Raw genomic sequence first — 27,550 nt, 5'->3', positions numbered from 1 at the left:
TGATAGTCACGTCGTACACCTTATTGAATATTTTTGTGTTTTGCAACAATGTACCCACAAACTAATGGTCGTAGAAAAAGTATAGTATGCATCATATTGATAAACTTCTTCAGCCAATCGCTTGTTAAACACTGGCTTTGCTCCGTTTGTGGCAAATCAAATTCGTGACTAAAGTGATCAATAATCAAACGTGAATAATATATTTTTTATTATAGCTCGTATACCGATATTTAATGTATATCTTATGCATGCCCATAGAAACAACAGAATTAATATGATTAATTAATTAATATGAGAATATGAGCTCGAGTTCATTATTTAATGATTTGTCGTATGAGAAGGTGCACGGACCTGCCTGACGGGCGGACATTTCCAAAATTTGTTATAGTCTACTTTTCAATTTAATATATTGTATCTAGAAAAGTCTGCATTTCCGGATCCATATCCATAAAAACTTTCTTCACATATTTTAACAAGGAATCGCCTTCTAAAATACCTTCGTCTATATTTCGAATAAAATGTCCATTAACACGCAAAATCATCCTTATTAGTCCTGAAGAAAACAATAAAATTGCCGAAATGTTGACCACATAAAATGAATTTTAATTTTCATAAACCCAACCCAAAACCCAACAATTCCTTGGTATCGAAAGGCAGGCTGTTATATTTTTCGTTTTTAAGTTTTATTCTTTTATTTTATTAATTTTATTTCTCAATAATAGAGAAAGTTTTAATAGTACAATTATAAAAATTGGTAGTTTTAAGGTTTTTTGACATGACAATTACGAATTTGAAATTTATTTAGACGTTGCTTCTATAAATCGAATCATATTTGTTTATCTGTCGAGTTTTGGTTGATGGTAGTTGTTTAGATCGTCTAAGTCTGTCGCGTTCTGACTTATTTGCATTTAAAAAGTCGAAGATATTTTTCAAATTTTTGTAAATATTTTATTTAATAAATTTTAACAATAAAAATTTTGGTAATAATAATAAAAAAAAATAAATCAAATATCTACCTCAATACAAACTAAACAATACTTTGGCGATTAATGAGAAAATCCAAAACAAACAAACAACTCAACGCGCACTATCTCCGAAACCAGCGGCAATTGTAGGAATCATGTTAATTTCAATCAATAAGTGAGAAATTCTGACTTGTTTTTCAGAAATTCTGACTTTATTTAATAGAAATTCTAACTAAAGTTAGAAATTCTTACTTATTTCTTGAAAAATTGCCTTATTAAAATAAAACTAATATTTTATTTTAGGTGGCCTTTCGGCGCTTTTGTAGTATCGTTTCATGCAGCTCAGTATTAATGTTAGACATCTTATTTTTATTTTTCAAGCAATTGTGCAACCGAAACTAATTTAGTAAATTATATATTTTTTTTCTACTTCCTATTTTAAAATACCCAACGGTACGTTTGTCAATTCTAAAGGTCACGTGTCACTTAGTTAATGTTTTACTAAAAGCCTAGCATGCAACACGTTGATAAAGTTTGTTAGTCATGGGTTTCATTTTGTACGAGCGGGGCGAGTGCTTAATAAACTAAATAAATGGCATTTATCAAACTTATTGAAAAGAAAAAAATAACTAACTAACCAACCTAACCCTATTATCTAAAATTACAATCGTGGATAGGAAAGGAAACCCATACTTCAAAACAACTCTTTAATATACTAAGAAAAAAATGGTAAAAAATCCTTAATGTTGCAGTTCTATTTCTCGACATCACTAACTCTTTCCCAATCGTCGTCAACACTCGAGTTACTACTGGGTGTATTTAAACTTAGGGTAGAATCAGTGTCATTTAACTTTTCTGACTTGTTTTCCTCACTTTTTTTTACTTTATCCACAATTTCTTTCTTAAGAAATCTCTCATCCTTAATGTCTTTTGTATTCAACTTTTTCTTCTCTTTAGTTTCGTTTTCATATTCTTCTAAAAGTTGAATTTGCTGTTCCTCTGTTAACTCAACATTTTCGGCAAAATCTTCTGCAACATAAGAATGAATCTGTACTTATTTCTTTTCCAACCAAAAATTTTCTATATCTCAGACGCGAGGGAAAACAATATACATTGCTTAAAACTGTGGTTTGGTAACCCACAGGTGTGCAATTTTCCTAATTTATCTGCGCAAACAAGTTATGAAGCCTTTGGTTTCAAAGCCAAAAATAATAAAAATTACCTTGCTCCCATGTCAAGTTTTGGTGATTTTTGTTCAGTGACTTTTCGTGATATTCCAACATCTCGCGTTTTTCTAACATTTCTTGCCTTGCCATTTCATCTTCTAATAAAGCTTTTTTGAATAGATACCTAAACAAAAATCACTGCTTATAATAATATTAAAGGCACTATAACACATAAAAAATACAATTTAATTTTGTAAGATATCTATTTATTGATTCTGTAATACACTATAACACTTGTAATAGTTTAAGAATTAAAGGAATAGGTTTTTTTCATAAACGCTTTTCGATTTTTAATTATGTGTCTATTAATAAGAACAAAAATTTTAGTCAAAGGTGCAAACTAATATAGCATATGTATCTGTAAGTAAACAAATAGAAAATATTACCAAGAATATCAGTACGGTCTGTCTGTGCAAAAAACAATCAACGAATTTTACTGGGTTTCAAATTCCCAAATTTAGATACTTTGGATTAAGTATCTCACTGAATATAAAGCAAAATTATCTACCACCTATCTATCTAAATAGACATATAGAGGGCGAGTCAATGATAGGGTAAAGCTCATTAACTAATAGGTTCCAAAAGTTATGAGAAAATGGTAAATGCGAAAGTTGTAAAGATTGTTAGGATGCACAATTTAAAATTATTTTACAGTATAAACTATACCTTTAAATTTTGTTTGAATTCATTCTGAAATTCTTCTAATTTTTTGCAATATTTTAATTTTTCTAAAAAAATACTAATTCCGCACTTGCAAAAAAAAATTTACGATAGTATTATAATATTTGGTATTAGTGTTATTCGAAGATGACGTATAAGATATATGCAACGGAATTTGAATTGAATGCTGAAGGGTAATCAAAATAAACAAACAACGAATTTTCAATTGAGAAAACTCAATTTTCTTAAATGGCATACCATATATATTATTATTTCTGAAAGATCTTACAAAAACCTACAACTTTTTTTAAGTATGTGGTATACCTATTTTTAATACTTTGCGATTTAATTTAACTTTTCCAGTATTTACCCTTCTTTTTAAAGGGTTTCAACTTGTGGTTTCAGCAAGGTGGAGCTCCTCGGCATTACTCGCAGAAATGGATCAGTAGAGGTGGATTCATTGGATGGCCTCCTCAGCTTAACACCACTCACTAGATTTATTTTTGTGGGTATATTTTAAAGGTCGTTTGGTCATGTTTATGCAAATACCCCTACAACACCAGGAGATATGGAAAATAGGATTCGGGACGCGTGCAGGAGAATAACAAATAGGAGGCCATATTTTTGAACATTCATTGCACCATAATAATTACAAATAAGATAAGTCAATTTCCTTTTTCTGTTAATTTAAAATTTAACTGTTATTTTCACCAAAATTGCTAATAACTGTCTGTTGCTTTATCTACGGCTCCAACAAAAATCTTTCTCCTATTCATTTTTGTCTTAGTCTTAGACAGAAAGAAGGGTCTATATTGGAAAAGTTAAAATAAAGTGCAAAGTATTAAAAATAAGTATACCACATACTTTACAAAAGTTGTAGGTTTTTGTAAGATCTTTTAGAAAAAATAGTAATATATAGATTTTTCAATTTAAAATGATCCAAATATATTCGATTATTTTGAACACCTTCTAGTATCAAATTCAAATTCCGTTGCATTTATCTTTTACGTTAATTTTCGAATAACGCTTATATTAAATATGGCGTTATTATATATTTTTTGCAAGTGTGAAAACTAGTTTTTTTTAGAAAAATTAAAATATTGAGAAAACTATTAGGGCTAGGTATGTATTATTAATATTATATTAATAAAATAATATAATATTAATATTAATAAAAACATTGAAGACCTTGAAAATGAATTGAAAATTAATTAAATTAATCAGACAATAAACTTTAGTATATCAATGACTCACCTTGTCTTCCTTGCTTAAAAGTTAGTAAGCTTTCAGTATATTTGAAGCATTCAGGAATTGTAATTTATCAAAATCGTCAGAACTTCATTCAAACATAAATGATCTCATTTTGTTAACAATAAACTTAAGTATCATGTAATTTAATAATAAACTGATACATCATAATTTTAATGAACATTTACCTTTTCCAAAATACATGATGCTCAATAATGTCTGGCACTAACTTTGCATATTGCTGCTTAAGAACTTCCGAACTGTTTACTTGTTTGACAATTTTGTCATCTGATAGTTGGTCATCAATAATTTCTAACCAGCAATCAAATTGTTTCTGTAGATGAGGCTCGGGATCGCAAAGGTAAGTTTCTGGATTTTTTTGCAGTTCATACAACAATTTCTGAAAAGAATCAAGGATATCAATCCCAAAAAATCAAATTTACCTATTGCTTTACCTGATACTTATTCAATTTTACTGTTTCAAAATTTTCAACCACAAGCATAGGTTCAGCATCACTATCATCAGGACTGGGATTTAGGACAGTATTCATTTGGCCTAAATGACAACAATTCGTGAAGAATTCAATTCAATCATGTGTGTATATCAGTTTTTGAAAAAAGTTGTTACTGTTTAGCATTCTTTGTGTTGGTAAATATTTCTAAGTCATTAACTTATAATAAAACTTGACTGAATTGAACTTACCTAGAAACATGCTGAAACTGCGCTTAACAGAACCAACTGCTGAGACTGGCGACTCCAGCTAAAAAGACTTGTGGTTTTATCATTTTTTATCACTATTTTGTATCATTTACACCTCATATGATCTATCTTGACGATGAAACAGTAATTGCTAGTTTCATTGGAACTTCTATTTAGTGTAGAAGGTTATGTGATTTATTTTCAATAAAATATGTGTTTATGAATAAAAACACTATAGATCAAATCAAGTTTTTCTACATTTGCAAATAAACAAAATCAATAAATTACTGAAAACATGTTTGCAAACCTCTCTCACAGTTAGGAGTAAGAAACTTCAGGTTACTGACAAAGCAAATAGATGATGCATACTCCTTGTAAAATTGGTGGCTCCCATAACTTTAAGTAAGCAAAATATTATATATTTTAAAAATTACTATTTAAAAATTTTTCGAAGAAACTTTCACAGGCTACTGTAATGCTTTTTACAAAACTTCTGGATTCCTCCGTCAGTCGGTTTTTGTTTAGTCGAAATTGCTGACGTTTCGCCAATCATCCTGTTGGCTTCTTCTTCTCCAGTTTCAGTCAAGCTCTGAAGAAGCCAACAGGATGATTGGCGAAACGTCAGCAATTTCAACCAAACAAAAACCGACGCAGGAGGAATCCAGAAGTTTTGTAAAAAGCATTAGTATTTAAAAAACATACACTCTTTAATTTAACTTTTATTTGAATCTTTTAAATATTCTTAATGACTAGGATTCGATCCTACAGCAACATGTTATGATCTTGCTACCATTTTCCAGTTAATGGGAGTGAAACCAAATACGGGATTTTGTATAGGTGCAGACACATATTTTGGTACCAAACAATGGATGGGATTTTCGTTATAGAGAATATCATCAAAATCAAAAAATGTGGTGTCGCATATTACCTATCAATATGAGATATACTTGATTTTACACTAAATTAGCGACCAGAATAGAAGCGCCGCGTTGAATTTAATGACAATGACAGATGACAATTTGCCTGAAATTTTATTAACTAAAATTCAGGCAAGACCACCTTTGTGGAACACTTAATTTTCGTCATACATGCTAGATAACTGAATTTTATAACAGAAACTCCCATGTATCGAAGGAATCTGTCATGACATATTTTCAGTTTTCAATAAAAAGTGTCAAACTTTATCTATTTCTTCTCTTACACTCCTGTTTTCTAACTTATACTGGAAATGCAATGGCAATGATCTTTTCTTAGAAAAGGAAATGCCTCTAAATTTCACACACTGCAGATCTGCTACATCTAACCAAAAACCTATCCGATTAAGAAAACTGTCAGCAGCCATGTTGATTGTTGACTGCACATGCGCAGATTGAACAGACATTTAAAAAATATACATATCCTGGCTTCCCTATACTATCAGCATAGGCAGGCCCACTTATATATTTAGAAACTCTATGGTTTCTAGGAACAAGCAAACTGCGTTCGTTGCTGACATTTTCAATACTAAAAAACTCATCATTGGTAGTACTTGATGGCTACTTCTTTGAAACCTTTAACGCAACTCTAATAAAACGCAAACGCGACGCATCACTGCTACTCTGATTGCTATTTTATAAGTAACATTGGCAAAATATGCTGACTTTGATCAGTGTACACAAGGATATTGGTAAATAACTACTTCGGAATAGATACTTAAAATTTATAAGAATTTAGACTTTTTGGAGAATATGAAAAAATAAAAAATTGCATGCAAAGTTAAGATTGTAAAAATAGAGAATAAAATAAAAAATAAACCTATTTAAGAAATTATGTTCCCAAAAACAGAAAACATCCTCTGTTTAACTAGTTTCTAAAGAGAATATTTACATTTAATGTCTTTTCCACAACTGTTCCTGCAGAAGACACAACATTTGATGCTTCATTTTTTACCACAGAGCTAAACTCCTCTAAATCCTTTTTGACAAATTCAAAAACTTCAGAGCTCTGGAAATACAACATTCAAAGTAACAATTACACCATCTGCATATTATCACCTTATCTTTTGCAGCCTTCAACCATGATCCAAACCAAGTGTCAGTTCTGAAAGAGGATAGTTATTGGGAAATCATAAATCAAATTTGAAAAAAAAAAGACAAATATGGTTCACAAAGTGGGTTATTACCACAGATTTTAGTCCGTGAATTTGTATTTACTTACTTTTCTTCCATATTCGGATAATCTAATATACCATTAAATGGAAGTACGAGAATTTTTTTCTATAATAGCCAATTTACTTTTTGTTTCGAATTGTTTATTAATCAACATCAACACCTTGTCAAATTTAAATGGTGACAACCACAGAATACTAAGGTAAGTTGTGACAATCATAGAAAGAGCCTTTCCTTAACATGGGCACGTCAACCAAGGACATTCGCCCATTTCCGACTACCGCCGAGGAATGCTCCTAAAAGTCCACACAATTTTTAAATAGGGCAGTTACATTACTCACCATGCACAATAAAGTCTATTTTAAAGTGCCACTAAGCAGTCTCAAATTTATGCACACAAGTCTATTTACAAGCGTTTATCACATGCACTAATAAAGTTACATATAGCCCTGGCAACGCGTTCCAAATTATTCACAAAAAATATAGCAGGTACCAAGGAAATAGGAGAGGGAACATGGGAATTAATCAGGTCTATATAAAGGGATTGAGAGTAATTCCGATGCTTCACACAATCAAAAAATATGTGATTGAGGTCTCCTACTTCTCCGCATTCAATCATAGAAGGAAGAACTTTCTACTTTGGGGATTTTGTCGTGAGCATTGCATATGTCGGTTTAACTTCCGTTCAATCCGGGGCCGGCAGAAACCTGTGTATTGATCCTAAAAGCTATGATATCCAATCGCTTTTGTTTTCAAAATATTTCGTGAGCGTTATGCAGTGAGTGTTGCCAGTACAGTTGTTTTTGCCAAACGCTCCGGTCAAAGGCCAACTGGTCCCGAATAATCCTTGGTGGAAACTTTTTTTTTTGCAACCACAGTACAAGCGTTAGAATATTTACTTTTTGTGTACGTGTTACTCTGTGACTAAAAGGAAAAAATAATGGGCTGATAGAAATGGGCGAATGTCCTGGGTTTAGTTGCTCAGTTCTTCTTCTTCTTCTTTTACTTCTTTTGGCCAAGACTGCTAGTTGCACAATTAAAGCGGAGTAGGAAGTCCGTCTCAATGCCCAGTAACAACAGATTCGAAGAAGACGAATTAAAACTGCAATCAGCAATCGTTCGAAACTGCCGGTGAGTGGGTGCTTATATTGCGTTCATTTTTATGGACTATTATTTTCGTTTTGGTTGCAGTATCTTTGGTAAGGTAAGGCATTTTAATGAAATAATATTATTTGCGCCAAACCGCTACAACTATATAATAATAAATTTAATAAGCCAGATAATTTACATGACCATATTTGCTAAATTTTCACAAAGATTTAATTATTAGCAGTAGTATACACGTTTTGCTTAAAATTAGGAAGTAAATATAATATGTTTTTCTTTATAAATCAATTCAAAATATAAGCCGGAACTAGTGCTTGAAGTAAATTGTAATTTTGTGACAGTTTTTTTTATTAAATTTAAGTACCTGTTCTACTTACTGAAAAGCAGTGTGCTTTATATATAAAGTGAGTAAACATAGGTTTTCTTTTTAGATTATTTCTTTAAATGTCGCCAAAGAAACTTGGAAGGAAGGGCCAAGGAGACCATAGTCAGTGAAGGAAAATTGTGGCCAATGTATCGAATTTTGGCATATGGAAGCAGAAGGATTAAGTATTCCTTTAAAAAACCAGAGGTAAATAATTTTGTTTCTTTATGTCAGATGTAATTAAAACATCCATATCTTAAAATTTGTTGGCTTAAAATAATATATGTATACTTTTCAGAGAACATAGTTTGGCAGTTACAAAGGTTTCCCCCTCTATTTACAAAGGGATTTTAAAAGAAACGTCAAAGATTGCAGACAACCTCAGTTGCTCATACAGCCCTCCACAAAAAATACGTCCCAGAGTTTCTAGAAAACTCGACTTAATTCCTAGTCAAATAAAATATATTGGGGAACTGGTTTATAATTTTTGTATAGTGGAGAAAAGAAGACTGACTCTTAAATGTAACACATTAAATTTGCTGCTATGCTTGAATGCTTAAAACTGACTGTGTTTTTTTTAGTAATCTTGGAAAAACTAGAATAGCAGTCAGTAATTCGTGAGCCCATAAGCAAAGCGTCCATTGGGAGACTATTAAGACAGATTGGATTCAGGCAATTAAGTACAAAGTTTCTCCAAGTTTGTTGTTATATCAAATTTCAAGAACTGCATTAAATTGTTTGTACTGGTAAAGAACAACTGAGAAATTTAGTTAATTCTAAAACTATTGCAAAGGCATCATCGATAATTTTATTGGGAATTGCATTGGGTAGTAAATATCAGACAACAGAATATTTTATTAGTATTCATAATATGTAAAAAAAATATATTTTCGAGGGATTGACCTTTATTCATAAAAAATGGTATTCAACTTTTTTTTTGTAGATTGAGGAAGACTGATGAATAGAATAGAAAAAACTAATGGAATCACATGACATTCAATTAAAAAGGGTCAAATTCAAAGAAGGAAGGTATATTGTCTACACTGATGAAACATACATTTATAGTGGACACACGTCTGATAAAAGGATGGTTTGATGAAAGAGATTATTTTATTAAAAACCCAATTTTAACTAATTTAAAACACATTTTAGGTTCAAAGAGTGGTGATTACCATGACGACATGAACCATGCGAATTTTATGCTGTGGGTGGAAACTAAGTTGCTTCCCCGCAATTTACCTCCTAGATCTGTCCTAGTGGTAAATAATGATTGCTATCATAATGTGACAGTCTCAAAAAATATAACTTCTGCAACGATGAAGCAGAAAATGAACCAATGGCTCCAAAAAAAAAACATTCCTTTTCACAAAAACATTAGCGAAACCCGAATTATATGATTTAATTTTCAAAAATAAGTTTAAATACCCAGCCAAATATAAACTCAATGAGGTATTGGAACTTATGCGATTACCACTGAAGTTATTATATGTCTTTCATTATGAAAATTTGCTTACTGGCCAGTAAAATTACACTTTCGGGACTTAAGTAAAATACCTATTTCCATTCGATTAAATAATTTAATATTTTTCCTGTCTTTGGTCGGTAATATACTACCCCGTTAAGCTGAAAAATCCTATCAGACTTTTGGAAAGTTTTGGAGATATTGACGACTTGTTTTATTTTTGACAATGTACCTACTTGTACATTCTTTGCAATAAATAATTCCTGGTTTTTTATGTACGGAAAAAAATCTCTATAAAAAGGAAATATTGTAGCCTTAGAAAATCTGATAATTCGAAGTGAATAAACCAAACTAGTTAAAAGTACTTTAGTTGACAAAAAAATAAATATACAAAATAACTTTAAATTACAAATAGCAGTTTGCAAAATGGTTGCTTATAATAACATTTCTAAAATCATACAATACATTCTGATGAAAGTTGGTAGCAGGTACTTTCCCTTGGTCAATTAAACATTGTAAATCCTCAGCATTTATGCCTAAAGGAGGAGGTGAAACATCATGTATTGTTAAGGCAATATTGTGCAGCACTGCTGTAGCAATCGCACTTAATGCATTATTAAGACGGTATTGAAGTCCAAAACAGACAGCTGGAAACCTTTTAATATGTACTATAATTGCTCGTTCGATGCAGTTGCTTGTAGGAATATGGGATTCATTGAACAGCTGCTCTGCATATATTAAAGGATTCCCAAATGGAGTAATTAAATATGACCTTAGTGGGTATCCACTATCACCTAGAAATCATGATAAATCATACACAAACATTATCAAGAATTTTTAAAGATAAAGATAGCTTTATTTCCATAAAACTTGAGTTACAAGTGTTGGATATTGTTAGTATAACACGAATATAAACTTACCAATTGGGGTTCCATTTCCAAATTTACCAACTTCAAATCTTGTTCTTAATCGGCTATTGTTAAAAATTGTGGCATCATGGACAAATCCTGGCCAACGCGCTACAATGTTTCTTATTGTGAAATACTTCTGCATCCTCACAACCTATAAAACAATACATATTATCAATTTAAATTTAACTGAAATAATTGCTTAATATTAAGCACTCTTTAACAAGGCTTAATTACCTGGACAACAAATTTTAATATTTGTTCCACACATCCTATAACACCAGAAAATATGCAATTTTATAAAATTAAGTTTGAACAGACAGTATTTTCTCAGGTGTGTCAGGCATTGTAATGATTTGATTTCTTAATGGTTTCCGAAACTTTGGTAATTACTCCTAATATTGTCCATAATGTCCCCAAATGTTTACTAGATGAGCACTATTTGCATAAAATAATAGTGCAGTCAAGAGTTGATTAATTGGGGACACACTATGGTTTCCAAAATTAAAGTGAAATGTTAATTATATATATATTTATATTTATATATATATATATATATATATATATATATATATATATATATATATATATATATATATATATATATATATATATATATATATATATATATATATATATATATATATATATATATATATATATATAAATTAGTTTCACAACTGGAGATAAATAACAATTGATGAGCCTTTTAGTTTGATTAATTTCCTTGTATCCCTTTTTCCAGATTTTATAAATAAGCTAAATTCTTGCACTTGAAGTACTGCACCATAATCTATACCTACAGATCATTATCAAATTCCAGCTTATTCTCTATCATTTGAAGAATGCATATAATAGCTGGTTCTGTAAATTTAAATCGGCAAAAGAAACTTAGATGATCTATCCTAATAATATGGTGTGTTGTAAATATGTCTTGGAAAACTAAAGGCCACTATATCTAAGATTTCTATGTTCAACACAAATTTCATCTTCTATTTCCATATTTATGGATTTCTTTTTTACAATTCAGTTAGCATGTGAGAACGTGACAAATGCAAATAATAAAAAAATCGGTTATGTCATCTAATAAGCCAGGCTTAAAAATCTAAGACGCCAAAATTGGGGGTTTAATTTTAAGCGAGCTTAGGTGTTCATTTACCGCCGCTGCAATAAGTTAAGCGGGCTTACTCTTTCTACAAACGACGAATATGGCCCTAATTATCCTTGGTGTTTAATTCTCTAATTTGGCCAAATGATGCTTGTAGTTTTACCCAACAGCTGTTATTCAAAAAAAAAAAAAATTGAACAACCATCTGTGGTCTGTGCCATATAGAAGATATTCATTTAAAATTTACATTAGTTGTATTTTTTTCTACCGTTGCGTTGTCAAGGACAATGAGCCGCAAAGAAGCTTTATCGTCATTCATTCAGCAAATTCACGCTAGACCTGTAGTTGTAAAGTTAAATAGTGGAGTTGATTACAGGGGTAAGTGCCACTGTGATGTTTTCTATTTATTACTCCAATATCCAAAATAAGGGAATTTTGGAATTTCAACTTGATATACCTATTTTAGGTGTACTGGCATGCCTAGATGGTTACATGAACATCGCCTTGGAGCAGACTGAAGAGTATGTAAATGGACAATTGAAAAATAAATTTGGAGATGCATTTATAAGAGGGAATAATGTATTATATATTAGCACGCAAAAAAGAAGATATTAGGCTCTTTTTTGTTGATTAACAAATAAAAATTAATTTTATAAAAAGATAATTTTTATTTTCCTTACTTTTACCACTTCTATACATTTATAAATTCGGTATAAAATTGAAATAAACAAATTTTTGACTTATACACATTTGCACAGACAAAATGTTATCTAATTATTAACTTTTGATCACCATTTCCTTGAATACTCTGTGCGACATGTATTGGAGCTGTGGAATACAATCGAATTGGCAAACTCCAAACCATTGTTTCAATTGGTACTTCTGAAGGAGCACGCCAGTAGTTGTCATCAAGGACTGGTGCATTAAGGCCTTTACTTGTACTTGTTACAAATTCAAAATGAAGCCTCCATTTTAAAGTCACTGCAAACATATGTTCTCAAGATAGAACAATCTAATACTTTTTACAAAACTTCTGTAAGTGCTTGACTCAAAAACTAAAGAAGCCAACGGAATGATTGGTGAAATGTTAGCAAGTTCGACTCAAAAACAGAGAGTTTTATAAAAAGTATTACAGTTGCTTGTGAAAGTTTCTCTGAGCAATAAATATGTGAAAAGTTGTCCCTGTATGGATCTATAAAGAGATTTCTAGTATTATAATTCACAATTAAGTGTGGTGAATAATAATAAGTAGCAGTTGTAAACAATAGTAAAGTAGAAGTTGCAAATTAGTACTTTTGTTGCCCTGGAGTATAAATTAACATACCTAAATCAGTACCAAATGCTGGAGTTACATGCAATGGGATTGGCAGAACCAATTGGGTGTACTTGTAACCAAAACAAACTTCATGATATTTGCTAAATGTAATTATTCGGATTTGTTTTGATTGTTCAGTGTTTCGAATAATTGTTTCTTCCTCACATTGTAAAGATACTGATACCTGCATGCAACTAACTGTTGCAACAGTAAAATCAAATGTACCTGAAAATAACTAATTCCCTAACAGTGCCATCATGTCATATCAGAATTGCCTTGATTGTCTTTTGTTTTAATCCTCTGTTCTTTCAACTTACCAATAATATCTTCTCCTAGCTTGTAGGCAGGTTTAAATAAACAAAATCTTGCTACTCGTCCCCATGTGTTCGAGATCATGTAAAAGTTTGGATTACGTCTGGCTGTTATGTTCTGTAAATTAAGGCAGATGTAAAATCTACATACCCCCACAATGTTTTTCACCTGCAAACTCTGCAAAGCTAGATCAATGGGTTTTTCTCTGTGGCGTATTTCCAAAAATGGATTGGTGGGGGTTAATTCTTCTATAGTTTCATTACAGAAAGCTCCTCCTTCACTCAGAACAGTTTCTGGTAAAGGTAAAACTCTAATGTGAAGTCTTGTCAACTTCACTGGACAATTTACTTTTTGAGTTCCTATTACTATTTTATATGAATATTTTACAAGTTGTCCTCTGTAAGATGGAGGTGAATCTGTTGGAATCTTTTCTTTGTAAACAACTAAAACAACCACGTGTTTAAACAAATGAAAAAAAGCACACCCTGCACTTACAAGTTTTGGTTTGACCTGGGCACAACCTCAAGTCACAAAAAAGTATTTTAGGTTTTGTGGAAAAAACAAGTTTCGCATTTTCCCCCGTTAGAGTTCCCAATGATGTATCTGCCAATGCAATTGGAGAATGCTTATTGACTCCCTTATCTTTTAGGATTTTGGTATCAGTAAAACACTGGCAGTGAATTTGAGCAGAAGCCCATGCTAAACATTCAAAAACATCTGTGTGAGACTGTGAAACTTTATGTGAGGGCGTAACTGGGTGGCTAAAGGATATGATGCACTCGATAAATTCACCCGAAAGAAAAACATGTCCTCGCAATAATTTGGCTCTAACTTCAATCATTTCGAAATATCTGCATCACTACTAATTTTAATAACAATAAAAACAAAACTATAATTCTACACTCTCAATAAATATCTCTCCCACTCATAAATAATTGTTCACTCGCTCTTCCATAGGTCTCACTCAGCGGACGTAGCAAAACACTCCCCATACGTAGCATTAGCGATTGCGATTGGGAGCGTGCTGGGCATTTAAATCATAGACAACTATATTATATTGGTTGGTATGTTTGAATTTATAACGCCGTAGCGAAAACGTCCGGTGGCACATGCGCTACAAATCCAACATGTGGAGTGGACGCCATTTTTAGTAGCAAGTTTATTTTGTGCTAGGTAACGGTAACGAAGTAACCGGTATTGGCAACCTTTGGTCTTGAAAGAGGAATTTGGTTAGTTAGTTAGTTTGGACAGTGATGGTGAATACGAAATTCCAGCATATATATATATATATATATATATATATATATATATATATATATATATATATATATATATATATATATATATATATATATATATATATATATATATATATATATATATATATATATATATATATATATATATATATACTTAAGAAATGGTTCTTGGGTTTTTTTTGGTCCTTTTTTAGTGAAATTAAAATAAGTTTCCGTTACTTGTGAAACATTTTATTTTTTGTGACGTTTCGGCCTTCAAGACCTTCTTCAGACATTTAATTTTAACCTACAAAAATGTGTTTTTAAATAAAATTATTTATAGCATTGTTTGCCTGGTCATAATTAAAACATAGATAAAAATTTGTATAGGAGTCAGCATTGAAATGATTAAAAATTACTAGTGCAAGTCAATAGAATAAACAAAGTGATTAAAAATTGCATAAAAATAGATGCACAACAATAAAACATACATAATTTTTATATTACGATTACATACATACCTTAAGCCAAAAATCAACGGTTCACTATATAGTTGTTTGGTAATTTACAGTTTTACAACATTCACAACAGATATATTGAATATGTAAATCGACAAGCCACATTGATAAGACGACGAACCAAAACAATAATGCGAAGCCCGGATGTACGTTTGTTCACAGTAGGACAACGGAGTTTTTTTTTTTTTTCTAAAGCTTTTTTTTTTGTTTGTGTGAGATTCACGGGTTAATGTGTCTCTTTATTTAATTAAGTTGTGATAAATTTTGCTGAGATTTTTTGTGTCAGTCTTAGAGTTTATAGCGTTTGGATTTTTTTGGATCTCAATCATTTCATAAAATTCCCGTCTTTTTGTGTGCCTTTCTGAGCGTAAAATTTTCACACTTTGAAAGTCAAACGAGTGCTGATTCTCCCTGGAATGGCTCGAAAGAGCAGTGTTATTTTTTTTGTCATATTTATGGCCGTTTAAGCGACTTTTTAAGTATTGACTAGTTTGTCCGATGTAGACACCGTTACAATTTTGGCACGGTATTTGGTACACCACGTGGCTTTTTTTCTCGTCAGGGATTTTTGATTTTAATTTACTAAAGTTTTGTGCTAATAGATTATAACCTTTGTGTGCCACAGTAAGGTCGTGTTGTTTGAACACATTGCACAAATTTTCCGATAGCCCTGGAACGTACGGTAATGGGAGATATTGTTTTTGAGTATTTTTCTTCTCGGATTTGTTACCAGCATTTTGATTGTAAAATTTATGTATCCGTTTATTGAAAATTTTATTTATTAATACATCCGGATAACAGTTTAATTTTAGGGCTTGTTTTGCTTTTTTAATAGCTTGCTGTCTGTACTCAGGATCGGACAGTTTAATAGCTCGGTCGGCTAAACCTATTATTACGGATTTTTTTTGGGTGATGGGATGTTGGGAGTTGAAACTTACATACCTAGATGACCAAGTATCTTTGGTGTACCATTTGGTTTTGATGTGATCTTTGCTGTGGTATAGAGTCAGGTCTAGAAAGTTAATGACGTTATTTTTTTCGATCTCTATTAAAAATTGAAGTTTGTCGTTGTATGAATTAAAATTCTCTAGAATATCATCGATTTCAGTTTTTGGGACAGCACTTACGCAGTCATCGACATAACGATAAAATAGGGGGATATGAAGATTTATATTTTTTAGTACGGATTCTTCCAAATCTTCCATTACTAACTGTGCAATAACACTGGAAATCGATGCTCCCATTGCACAACCATCGACCTACCTGTAATATTTGTCATTGAATAAGAAATAGGTTGATGTTAATGTTAATTCTACAGCTTCAAGAAAGTGATTTAACGGAATATCTGTGAAATGTTTAATTTTTGGCCATTTTTTCTTTATTATATCTTTAGCTAAAGGGATGGGAATATTTGTGTATAGAGAAATGACTTCTAACGAGATCAAAACATAGTTTTCAGGTATTCTGACATTTTTTATCTTTTCTTTAAAATCGAAAGAGTTTTTGATGTAATATTGATTTTGATTTATAACGTTTTGTAGTATATTTTTAAGGAACTTTGACAATTTTTCACAAGGGGATTGAATGCATGACACTATGGGTCTTAGAGGTACGCCAGGTTTATGTAGTTTAGGCAATCCATAGATTCTAGGAGGTAGTGCATTCTGTATTTTAAGATTTTTGGCTATATTCGGTGAAATAAAAAGTTATTTTTCCCATTTTGATACCAGATCGTTATTTATTTTTTGGAAAATGTTTGTAGGATCATTATACGAGAAAAAAAGCCACGTGGTGTACCAAATACCGTGCCAAAATTGTAACGGTGTCTACATCGGATAAACTAGTCAATACTTAAAAAGTCGCTTAAAAGGCCATAAATATGACAAAAAAAATAACACTGCTCTTTCGAGCCATTCCAGGGAGAATCAGCACTCGTTTGACTTTCAAAGTGTGAAAATTTTACGCTCAGAAAGGCACACAAAAAGACGGGAATTTTATGAAATGATTGAGATCCAAAAAAATCCAAACGCCATAAACTCTAAGACTGACACAAAAAATCTCAGCAAAATTTATCACAACTTAATTAAATAAAGAGACACATTAACCCGTGAATCTCACACAAAAAAAAAAAAGCTTTAGAAAAAAAAAAAAAACTCCGTTGTCCTACTGTGAAGAAACGTACATCCGGGCTTCGCATTATTGTTTTGGTTCGTCGTCTTATCAATGTGGCTTGTCGATTTATATATTCAATATGTCTGTTGTGAATGTTGTAAAACTGTAAATTACCAAACAACTATATAGTGAACCGTTGATTTTTGGCTTAAGGTATGTATGTAATCGTAATATAAAAATTATGTATGTTTTATTGTTGTGCATCTATTTTTATGCAATTTTTAATCACTTTGTTTATTCTATTGACTTGCACTAGTAATTTTTAATCATTTCAATGCTGACTCCTATACAAATTTGACCAGGCAAACAATGCTATAAATAATTTTATTTAAAAACACATTTTTGTAGGTTAAAATTAAATGTCTGAAGAAGGTCTTGAAGGCCGAAACGTCACAAAAAATAAAATGTTTCACAAGTAACGGAAACTTATTTTAATTTCACTAAAAAAGGACCAAAAAAAACCCAAGAACCATTTCTTAAGTATATATATATATATATATATATATATATATATATATATCTTGTTATTATTTATATTATCATAAGTATTTACAAAATTTACAACAAAAAATTGTCAGGGTACCAACGGGAAAGGTTTCTCGAAAACCCCTCGACTTTTCGAAGATGGTATCAAGGTATATCTTTTTTCACTTTTTAAACTCAAAATACACTCACAGGAAATGGAGATGCAATTTTAAGTTATTTGCAGAATGTATTTCCACTAAACTGAAGAAATATTGGATAGGAAATGCAGAAACCTGAAAAAAAACTACACAGGCATCAAAGACAAAATAGGGAAAACTGGAAGGGGTAGAATTTACTAGGAATGTTATCACCAGGTTGATGAAATACATAGGGAGGACAAAACAGTTAACCTCCCTAACCTAATAACCTTGACAGCAGTTCCTGTTATAAGGAAAGCCCCCCCTGCCAAAAATAAGAAAGGCCCACCCGCTATCCCAGTGATTTAGCACATGGAAACCACCCCAATCAGAGCAACACCTGTGTCCCCGCCACAGGTTAGGTTTCAACAATTTTTTTTATTGGTATAATTAAAAAAATCAAAGACTTGTAACATGTTTTCATTTTAGAAGTACCAAGACTAGGGGTCAAAGAGTGGAATATGTTATTTCTATGAAGAAGGCTGACAAATATTGAGGAAGCTCGAGTACAAGAAATTAACCTCTTACTAAATGATATTGAAAAAAGCAAGAATATGCAAGAGGAAAGAAATAAAATTTTGCACTTATGTGAATTAAAAAAAAAGAGCAATAATTCAAAAACATATTTTTATTTGTTAAAATGCTATTTGGATCCTCCTTATTTCCACCTTCATCTGCAATATCTACTTCCATCTGTGGTAGTTCCTTTTCTAGCACCTTTTCTAAACATATCAAATGTCTCGCTGCTACGAAACATGCTAGATGTGGTAAAGTCTAAAATAGACCTCCTTTAACCCTACAGAAGTGGCGCATTATCTTGTGTCACAATTAGTGGCGCCAAGTCTCACAGACCCATCCTGAAAAAAAATATTTAAGATATTTTTTTGACAAAAATAATAACAAATATGTATTAACTATTTATTTAAGTATAAGAAAAAAAATATTTATCTTCAACATACGAAATTAAAACATATTCCTTCAAATGCAAAAAGAATAAGAATAAAATTCACTTAAAAAAAACACTTTAAGTATGAAAATTACAAACCTAATTAGCTAAATCTACCAACATAGTTGAAATTTTGTTTTTTATTTGTTTTCCAAAGACTCGACGCAAGGAGCACACCAAGCTACGAGATGAAACAAGCATACAAATTTTTTTATAGAAAAAATATCTTTTTCGAGTTCCTGGAATAATTTCCTGTTGTGGTTGGATATTTGTCGAAGTTCCAGCATAATCCTGTATTCTGTCTCGTACAGCTCTTTATAAACACCATGAGATTGCTGTCCTACATAAACCTCTGAATTAGCGCAGTATGTCGTAGCAGCATCAACCAAGACAAAAAATCTTTATTCCATATTTATTGGGATTACTTGCTTGCTTAAGCTTACTGCTTAAACCCACAGCGTCCTCGAAGAGCCTCAAGTTAATCAGCAGCACAACATACAAACACTGAATAGGATAAACCTTCGAAAAAATCTAAATGTCAATATCAACAACACCCAACAATAATAAGACACCATAACCTCTAACCTCTACATACACGTTCCCAATCGGTACCGCTACGTATCGGGAGCCCTTCGCTACGTTCCCTGAATGCGACCAATGTGGTAAATTTTCTTTAGTGAAGAAGAGAAAAAAAAGTTCATAATTTAAATGTGTGGCTGGTTACGATGATTAATAATGTTAAGTATTTTAAGAAGGTTCGATCAAACCCGGAAAAGATTATTCCTCTTCATCTGGGTCAGTTCTGTATTTTTTGCACTCTGGCGTTTTAGCAGGGTTACACAAACTTGTAGGTATATTACGTGCTACCATATATTACAAGTGTATTTCGTTTGTGTTTTTCTTTACAGTTTTTATGAAATACACTGATGATTATGGCGATTTTGAACCAGGGTGGTTGATTTTAAATTCTCATAAAAAGGACAAATCAGATTTTGAATGGGAAACAATATCTTTTTTATTAAAAACAAATTATGTGCACATAATTGTATATTTAGTTAGTTTTGAATGTTTAAGAGTTTCCCACATTAGTGAAAAGGTAAGATATTTAATCCTGGACATGTTAATAGATAATCAATTATTTATTTACTGTTGTGCCCAATAGAAGTCATTACTAACCATCTGGTTCCTCACTGTACTATTATAAAAAAGCTTTTCAAAAATTATATCTACAGTAAATATATAAGAAGAAAACAATCACAGAAATTATTGTCTAGAAACAATACATGCACATGCAAGGAATCTTAAGTAACTTTATTGGAAACCACAATTAAAATATTCTCTTAAGGAATAGAAACTGTTTTAACTAATCAATAATTTTAAAGGGCTATACTATGGACCATATTTTGCTTATATTTGAACAGGGTGGCTCTCTAACAAATTTACATACGAAATTTATTTTATTTACCAAAGTAAGTGTATTCCTCTAAAATATATAGTTGCCCCATAGAAGAATTTAGTGTAGAAAAACTACCATTTAATTTTGAGACTCTACCTTCATATAAATTACCTAATGTAGTTCCCACCTCTAACTTAAAGGAGATTAAAATGACTGCTAATATTAAATAACTATTAGGAGAAATATGGAGTAATTCTCAAATTTAAAGATCAAAAACTGGTAGGGAATGGGTAAATGTTTTTTTTATATGCTGATTTTTTTATGTTTATTTTTATTATTATTTTTTTTAATCTAAAATTTTAAAAAATTCTAACTTATATAATCTTCAAGCATTAATAATTAACTCAACTGCAATTATTTTTAATACCTATGAAACATTGCAAGCTTGTTGGCCCTGTGTTTTAGTTGATTAAAATAATATTTATGTTATTTATTTTAGAGTCTACAATATTTCCAAATAACTTTTTCGGTGATGTATTTATTTTCGCAAATGGGCTACCTATTGACCTGGATTTTGTTGATCCAACCAATTACATTTATCATAGTTGGTGCACTGCATAGCAAATTGTGTATTTGGATTTGCAACCTGACATTCATAGGACTAAGTGCTGTCTTCAAAAAAATAAATTCAGATGAAACATTTTTAAAGCAATATAGAATTAACCACTATGAAACTTACATTAGTATATTGATATTGAGTTGGATGAATCTCAGATGTACAAGTTATTACTTAACTACTTCAAAAGAAGATATTAGAAAGTTCTTAGCATATTGTTTATACTTTCCTACAATGTGCACAGGACCATTCCTATCATTTAAACATTTTGATGGAATGTATTGCAAAAAATTTGAACCTATTGCGATACGAATAAAAAATCTGATTTTAAACATTTTGAGGTGTCTTATATGGTTTACCTTTGGAGAGATATGTTTGCATTATATTTACGTTAATGCTACAGGATTTCAACCAGAGGTAAGTTGGTAGTACATCTTCACCATCTTCATCATATTTATTTATTTATTATTAAAATTGAAAAATAGGTGGAGGCTTATAGCTTATATTATTATAGAAAAATTAACAACTTACAATACAATACAAACGGATGCCTTTGTCTATAAACATTAATTTTCTGCTTCTTACAGCTTTCTACTTCTAATATGTTAGTTCAAAATGCAAGTGCTTAGGCGAGTTACTTTGTTAAGGTGGCGCCGTTTCTGCTATCAATTGTAAATTTAATTAGAAGGACCAAAAAAAACATTCTTCAAGTTTCATCTGTCTGCCACTTTTCTTATATCACAGAGAAGTTGAGTTAATTTTGTAAACCGCATATTTGACAATATAAAACTAACTATGGTAAAATGAACCTGCTTGTTCTGAATAATAGTTTAATTATTTACTTTAATAGTTGTTTATTCTTAGTTAGAATTTGTCTTTATAAACACATCACAGGATATATCTGCGATATTTATTACCTTAATGAATTAATTATCTTATTTAATTCATTTTCAGAGAGTTGAATATCATAGTTACTTTACACAAAAGAAGGATACGTAATTATTATTACTAAATTATTTAAATATAAATATTAAATAAATAAATTATTAAATTATTATTAAATCCTAGTCTTATTTTCTGATTTTAAAATGGTATTATAAACTTGACATTTTTTTAATTGAGTGCAATTTTTAGTTTGTAAAACAATTTGATATGTGGACTCTTTGTGGGTATGGATATGCAATGGGTCAGTTTTTCCATTTAAAATATATTGTGATTTATGGGCTAAGTACAAGCATTGCTTCTTTCGAAAATATCACTACACCTAGTTTGCCTAGATGCATTGGCAGGATTCATCTGTACTCTGAAATGTGGAAATATTTTGATCCGGGATTATACGATTTTCTGAAAATGTAAGGTTTTGATATATCTCAAAAAACAGTTTTTAAAACGAAGATTTATTTTTTTTCAGGTGTATATATATCCCTTTAAGACGATTCCATCTGAACAAATTTCTGTCTTCATTGTTATGTTTTTCGTTTATATTTATCTGGCATGGAATTGCCCAACACATTTTTATTTGGGTAGTTGCAAATTTTATTGGTATCAATTTAGAATCTTTGGCAAATATTATTTATGAGTCTTGCTTAAAAAATACCGAAATTGTAAAAAGTTTAGGCTCAACCAAATTGCAAATTTTGAAAAACCTTTTAGCATCACCATTGTTAGCTGCCTCTGCCGTTTCAAATTTTTATTTTTTTGCTGGAGTTGATATAGGATATATTTTTCTTCAAAGTTTTTTAACAGGTTAGTATGTTTGGTTTGTAATATGTTTAAATTTCCGAGCTGGAGGTGGTTACTTTCAACAGTTTTTGTATGATAAATATGAAGTTATTTTTAGTCAAATTGTTGGCAAATATTATTGGATTGCGGTTAAATATTTTTATGGTTTTTTTTATCTTGCAAAAGAAATCAAATATGAGAAACATTCAAGAGACGAAAAAATGTAGGTTCAGTATCAAAATTAAATTAAAGTCAGTGGCGACATTTTTATCAATAAATTTTAAGTTTTCTCCCCACCCACCAAACACCTCTGTTTAAGTTTTATTTAGTTAGAGCCAAATCGGCCCCTTACCACTAGAAAGGACGCTGAAAAATTTAACATTAACATTAAAGAAACTGTACACCCTGTATCTTGGAAACAATGCATTTCCAGATCTATATTTATGGGATTTTTACATTTTTGAAAAACTGCACAATGTGCCGAGGTAGTACTTACCCACAGTTTAGTTGTATTGTCTTAACTATAAGTTTTGGATTGATTTTTTATATTCAACTTTTAATATAACCTATGTTTAAATCGGTTTTATATTTTGACTGTTTTATTTGTCTAAAACGCGATCAATTGTACAAAGTCTTTTTTATCTATGAGATTTTAACATAAAAACCTTCCAAAAAAATTGAAATAATAAAATTAAAATGTCAAAAGACTATTCTTAACCACTGATGATTAATGTATTTTTATAATTAACATTGTCTTGCCTCCTAATGCAAAATTTTGTTGCAGAGACTTTTTTCAACAAAATGGTGCTGTTGTCTATATTGTATTGCTGTTGTGAAGTATCCATTAGTTTGAGAGACATGAAAGCGAGAAGTTTGTAACTTAAACCGAGGTCAATAATTTTGTTTACTCAGTGTAAAAACACAAAATTATAACTATAGGACACTTTGCAATTAAAGCGAATAAAGAGAATTCATATTGTATACTTATTTTTATAGCAAGAGATGCTAGCCTTCAACATTGCTTTTGCAAAATAGTCTTGACAACGTTGTCCCTATCTAAAAAGCACTTAAGATATTCAAAGTAAAAAAGAAATTCTCAAATTAAATTGATTCGATTTTCACTTGCACCATCATAAATATTTGTTAGCTTTCATTCTGGAAACACAATGAAAACTCTACTGAACCACAAAAAAACTGTAGGGATGATAAATTTGTTCTATTGCCACAGCCAAATGGTATTATAAACTCAAATTTCAGTCTTAGATTCACAACCTTTTTGTAAGGGAACTTTTTACACTAACAGCATTTTTTTTACGACTTTGGGCCAATCTGTGCAAAGCTTCTTGCTTCTTTCTTTCAATTATTTCTTGTTGCCTTTTTGATTCTCTAATGGCAAGAGCTTGCAACCTTTTCTTCTCTACTTCTTCTGGAGAACATTTTATTGGAGCTGTAAGTACAGAATGTAATTGGTTTTCAAAATATTTAATTAAAAAATACTTACAATCAGAACACTCTTCAAATTTTTTTGTCTTTAATTTTCCTTCAGCTTCCATCCTTTTTTTCTGGATCTCATTTAACTTATCTTGCGACAAAATACCTAAAATTATCTGTATCTATATATCACAATTACATTAAAAAAATGTGAGATTCCTAATGTTATGTGTTAAATATGATCTGTTAAATCAGTCTTACCATTACAAATTTCAAAACTTTGTGTTCTGTAGAACTCAACTTTTCTCGCCGCAATATTACTTGTACTATTACGTGAGAAAAAAGTTTCAGATTGGGATGTGGGAAATACAGTTTTAGTTTTATTGATATGACTTGCTACTCTACATGAGGCTATATCAACTACTTGAGTTAATAGGTCAAGGTCTTCAATTGGTATTTGAGAAGCAACCCCTTCAAATGAATCATCAAAAATTCCATCTTCGGATTTGTTCTTGAGCACTACGCTATTCGCTACCTTACAAGAGGGTTGTTCAAGACCATTATTTGAAAATGGCTCTGCTTTTAAATTATTCTCTTTAGATAAGAGAGAAATTGGAGGAACTGCTTTAGTGTGGGGGTAATTATTTGAAGAACTTTTAGGGTCACTGTCATGACAAATTTTGTTAATTTTTTCATCTATAGTAAGATACTTAGTTTTACAATTGTCATTTATTTTTATTAATTCATTTTCAACTTGCTGGCTAAACTGGATCATTTGTTCATCCAAAGAGTCATTAAAAATGTCTTCTGGGTCACTATTGCAAGAAGTTTGGTTACTTTTAATAAGAATATCAATAGCACTGAGATTTGTCATTTCATCTTTATAGGCAGCTTCTTCCCTTGGAGACAAAATTAGACTTTCCTCATGATCTGGAGCTGCCAGTTCTTGTTTTAGTGCTGTTAAATCCTCTTTCAGTTTATCAAAATCATGTTTAAGTTGGTTATTTGACGGATATCTTTTAAAGGAGATCTGATGTGAGTTTGTCATATTTAGCCTTTTTTTATGTTTTTTTGTTTTTTGTTTGGACTGTGGTGAATTCCAGTCCCAAAGGACATCAACTTCATGTTTGATTTCTTGTGTGACACATGGAAAATATGGGCTATCCTCATCTTCAGTGGCAAATGAATCTCTAGTGGGTGTAATGCTTGATGAATTGATGCCTTGTTGATAGTTTTTAGTTACGTCTTCATCTAAAACACAAGAAAAAAACTTCTTAAACGTTTAACTAGTTGTATCACGTACCAGATTTAGTTTTTATAGAAGACAGTTTGCGTATTATTCCTTGTTTTTTGTTCATGGTACACGCAATTTAATTTTCTGTACAAAATACAGAAAACTAAGGTTATATAGTTTTTCTTCGTCTTACAATACGATTGTGAGAAGGTTATTATATTACCTTGGGGCAGTTAACCCATAAATACCGCTTTCTTTAGATTCTGGAACTACAAGTCCCCGCGACCCAAAGATTCGGGATTGCTATTCAATTTCTGTAAATGTCTGTGAAGCATATAAGTGCAATGATATTTACAAAATCATAAATGAAGATGGACTAAACTACACTCTTAATTTAAAAACTTAATTACCTCTATTTACTGTTCTTTTTACGTTTTATTGTATATAGTAATAGGGATTTAATTTTTTTTTCTTTATATGTACAGGTAAATTTTGAAAAACATAATGTTTGATTAAATGTTTCTCAAATTCTTTTACTTTCTGTGGGACTCATAGTATGTTATTAGTCGAACACTTATAACCACAGTTCAGGAATAATGTTAACATTATTTAAAAAAGATGTCTCTGCCCGTTTTGATCAATGTGGCTAAATTTTATTTGCGTTTAGTTTATTGGTAAAATAATTCAAAGAATGAATACTGACCAATACACGCGAACTACTCAAAGAAAAAGCCATTATAAAGAACTATTAAACAAAGTGGAAACCATTGAGGAAAGTAATGATGTGGGTTTAGCAGCTGTAAATGAAGTTGGAGAGATTCTAAAAGAAGCCAACATTTTGGATAATGAAATTGCAATTGAAGAGAGGGTTGGAAATGCAGATGAAACTGTTTTAGGTATTTGATATGAAATTTAAATAAAATAAAAACACAGGTTTTTTTGTTTTTAGATTGTTTAGTTCTTTCCTCTGCAAGTGGAATTTTAAAAAGATGTATTGAGGCAGTTGATGTTTTTACTTCCACTTATGATGGAAGGGACTTTGCAGACAAAATATTGCATCAAATATGTGATCAAGAGAGAGAAAATATTGACCCTACAGTTACTTTAAAATTGCTTGATGAATCTAGAAAAACCATACCCAACCTACCAGAGTATAAAACTGCATATGGATCATATGATTTAAATGCATCACCACCAGTTCCTAAACAAAGAAAAGAGAATTCGAGAGTAATAAAAGAGAAGTTGCAAAAGAAGGAGCCTGAAAAAATTAATAATTTAAATAAAGAAGAAAGTATTGAAAAGATAGTTAAGGTTTTGTTTGATGTACTGGCTGAGGCTTATATTGCAAATCAAGAAGTACCTATAAGCTATTATGATTACATAATTGACACTAGTAGCTACCCAAACACTATCGAAAACATATTTTATTTTGCATTTTTAGTACGAGATGGAAAAGTTAAATTAGATTTAGATAAGAGTGGCAGTCCAGTGATCCAGCCAATAAAAAAGAAGGACTTAAAAGCATTTCGTGATGAAGGGGGGAAAAACTCACAAATAATTTCATCTATAAACATGAATGTGTGGAAGAAATTCAAAAAAGATGGACTAATCCAGAGACACAAAACAAATGATTAAATTACAATTGTGTTATGAGTTCAGTAAAATATGCTTTTTCAAAGTTTTGTAAGACTTTTATTTCCTTGATATAATTTGGTGGTGGAGCTACATTGTGCATTTAAAATGTTGGTCAAATTTTCAATCCTAAAATTTTGACTTAAGGCTTGATCTAACTTAAAGAATAATTTATAATAATTCTTACAACAATAGCTATTTGAAAGTAATTTTTATCTCTTTTTGTGCACAACAATAATACAAAACTATTTTGACTAAACATTCAGTTATAGTCTAAAAAATAATTGAAGGACTCCTAAGTGTTTTACCTAACTTTCAATGGGTATGTAAAAAAAGTTAAAATGGCTAAAACCATAATCTACTATTAAAAAGCGTTGACATTTACTAAGTGTTACATTACAGGGCAGGTAACCAATATTTGTACTGTTTGAACCACAAAAAAAATCCGGAGAGTGGCAAAT

General features: G+C 30.9%; 6 protein-coding genes, 2 long non-coding RNA genes and 1 pseudogene across 9 annotated transcripts; 5 read left to right on the top strand and 4 right to left on the bottom strand.

Annotated features, from left to right (window-relative positions):
• Positions 1-1,035: 1,035 nt before the first annotated feature.
• Positions 1,036-7,134, bottom strand: LOC132699481 (BSD domain-containing protein 1-like). Its single transcript, XM_060666230.1, has 8 exons — positions 6,996-7,134; positions 6,833-6,878; positions 6,666-6,782; positions 4,803-4,860; positions 4,555-4,655; positions 4,288-4,499; positions 2,188-2,315; positions 1,036-1,994 (listed from the first exon to the last, which is right to left on the bottom strand). The coding sequence occupies exons 1-8, from the start codon at positions 7,004-7,006 to the stop codon at positions 1,720-1,722; spliced, it is 948 nt and encodes a 315-aa protein (XP_060522213.1). The 5' UTR covers positions 7,007-7,134; the 3' UTR covers positions 1,036-1,719.
• An 888-nt stretch (positions 7,135-8,022) lies between these two features.
• LOC132707301 (uncharacterized) lies at positions 8,023-9,241 on the top strand. The gene is made up of 4 exons (XR_009619726.1): positions 8,023-8,150; positions 8,485-8,624; positions 8,716-8,939; positions 8,999-9,241. It is a non-coding gene; the product is annotated as an uncharacterized LOC132707301 (long non-coding RNA).
• Positions 9,242-9,819: 578 nt separating this feature from the next.
• LOC132698513 (uncharacterized) lies at positions 9,820-11,776 on the bottom strand (annotated as a pseudogene).
• Positions 11,777-12,139: 363 nt separating this feature from the next.
• On the top strand, positions 12,140-12,510 carry LOC132707291 (U6 snRNA-associated Sm-like protein LSm6). The gene is made up of 2 exons (XM_060679087.1): positions 12,140-12,273; positions 12,362-12,510. The coding sequence occupies exons 1-2, from the start codon at positions 12,183-12,185 to the stop codon at positions 12,508-12,510; spliced, it is 240 nt and encodes a 79-aa protein (XP_060535070.1). The 5' UTR covers positions 12,140-12,182.
• A 63-nt stretch (positions 12,511-12,573) lies between these two features.
• On the bottom strand, positions 12,574-14,713 carry LOC132697419 (RAB6A-GEF complex partner protein 2). Its single transcript, XM_060662919.1, has 5 exons — positions 14,018-14,713; positions 13,691-13,965; positions 13,528-13,639; positions 13,220-13,435; positions 12,574-12,876 (listed from the first exon to the last, which is right to left on the bottom strand). The coding sequence occupies exons 1-5, from the start codon at positions 14,361-14,363 to the stop codon at positions 12,662-12,664; spliced, it is 1,164 nt and encodes a 387-aa protein (XP_060518902.1). The 5' UTR covers positions 14,364-14,713; the 3' UTR covers positions 12,574-12,661.
• Positions 14,714-17,994: 3,281 nt separating this feature from the next.
• Positions 17,995-18,680, top strand: LOC132697425 (uncharacterized). Its single transcript, XR_009618150.1, has 3 exons — positions 17,995-18,085; positions 18,160-18,469; positions 18,542-18,680. It is a non-coding gene; the product is annotated as an uncharacterized LOC132697425 (long non-coding RNA).
• A 1,085-nt stretch (positions 18,681-19,765) lies between these two features.
• Positions 19,766-23,796, top strand: LOC132697399 (protein-cysteine N-palmitoyltransferase Rasp). 2 transcript variants are annotated; one of them, XM_060662887.1, is made up of 6 exons: positions 19,766-19,905; positions 19,967-20,154; positions 20,954-21,487; positions 22,205-22,422; positions 22,482-22,816; positions 23,577-23,796. In XM_060662887.1, the coding sequence occupies exons 1-6, from the start codon at positions 19,794-19,796 to the stop codon at positions 23,669-23,671; spliced, it is 1,482 nt and encodes a 493-aa protein (XP_060518870.1). In that variant the 5' UTR covers positions 19,766-19,793; the 3' UTR covers positions 23,672-23,796. The 2 variants fall into 2 exon arrangements, with proteins under 2 accessions (XP_060518870.1, XP_060518879.1); XM_060662896.1 differs by having other exon boundaries at positions 19,777-19,909.
• A 135-nt stretch (positions 23,797-23,931) lies between these two features.
• Positions 23,932-25,688, bottom strand: LOC132697410 (uncharacterized). Its single transcript, XM_060662908.1, has 4 exons — positions 25,527-25,688; positions 24,485-25,474; positions 24,294-24,389; positions 23,932-24,239 (listed from the first exon to the last, which is right to left on the bottom strand). The coding sequence occupies exons 1-4, from the start codon at positions 25,579-25,581 to the stop codon at positions 24,058-24,060; spliced, it is 1,323 nt and encodes a 440-aa protein (XP_060518891.1). The 5' UTR covers positions 25,582-25,688; the 3' UTR covers positions 23,932-24,057.
• Positions 25,689-26,051: 363 nt separating this feature from the next.
• Positions 26,052-27,138, top strand: LOC132702637 (non-structural maintenance of chromosomes element 4 homolog A-like). The gene is made up of 2 exons (XM_060671408.1): positions 26,052-26,353; positions 26,407-27,138. The coding sequence occupies exons 1-2, from the start codon at positions 26,149-26,151 to the stop codon at positions 27,090-27,092; spliced, it is 891 nt and encodes a 296-aa protein (XP_060527391.1). The 5' UTR covers positions 26,052-26,148; the 3' UTR covers positions 27,093-27,138.
• The last annotated feature ends 412 nt before the right edge of the window (positions 27,139-27,550 follow it).

Source organism: Cylas formicarius, unplaced genomic scaffold (assembly GCF_029955315.1).
Source record: "Cylas formicarius isolate icCylForm1 unplaced genomic scaffold, icCylForm1.1 PGA_scaffold_10__41_contigs__length_53128322, whole genome shotgun sequence".
In the NCBI taxonomy this organism is placed as follows: domain Eukaryota; kingdom Metazoa; phylum Arthropoda; class Insecta; order Coleoptera; family Brentidae; genus Cylas; species Cylas formicarius.
This window is presented reverse-complemented; position numbering and strand designations above follow the sequence as displayed.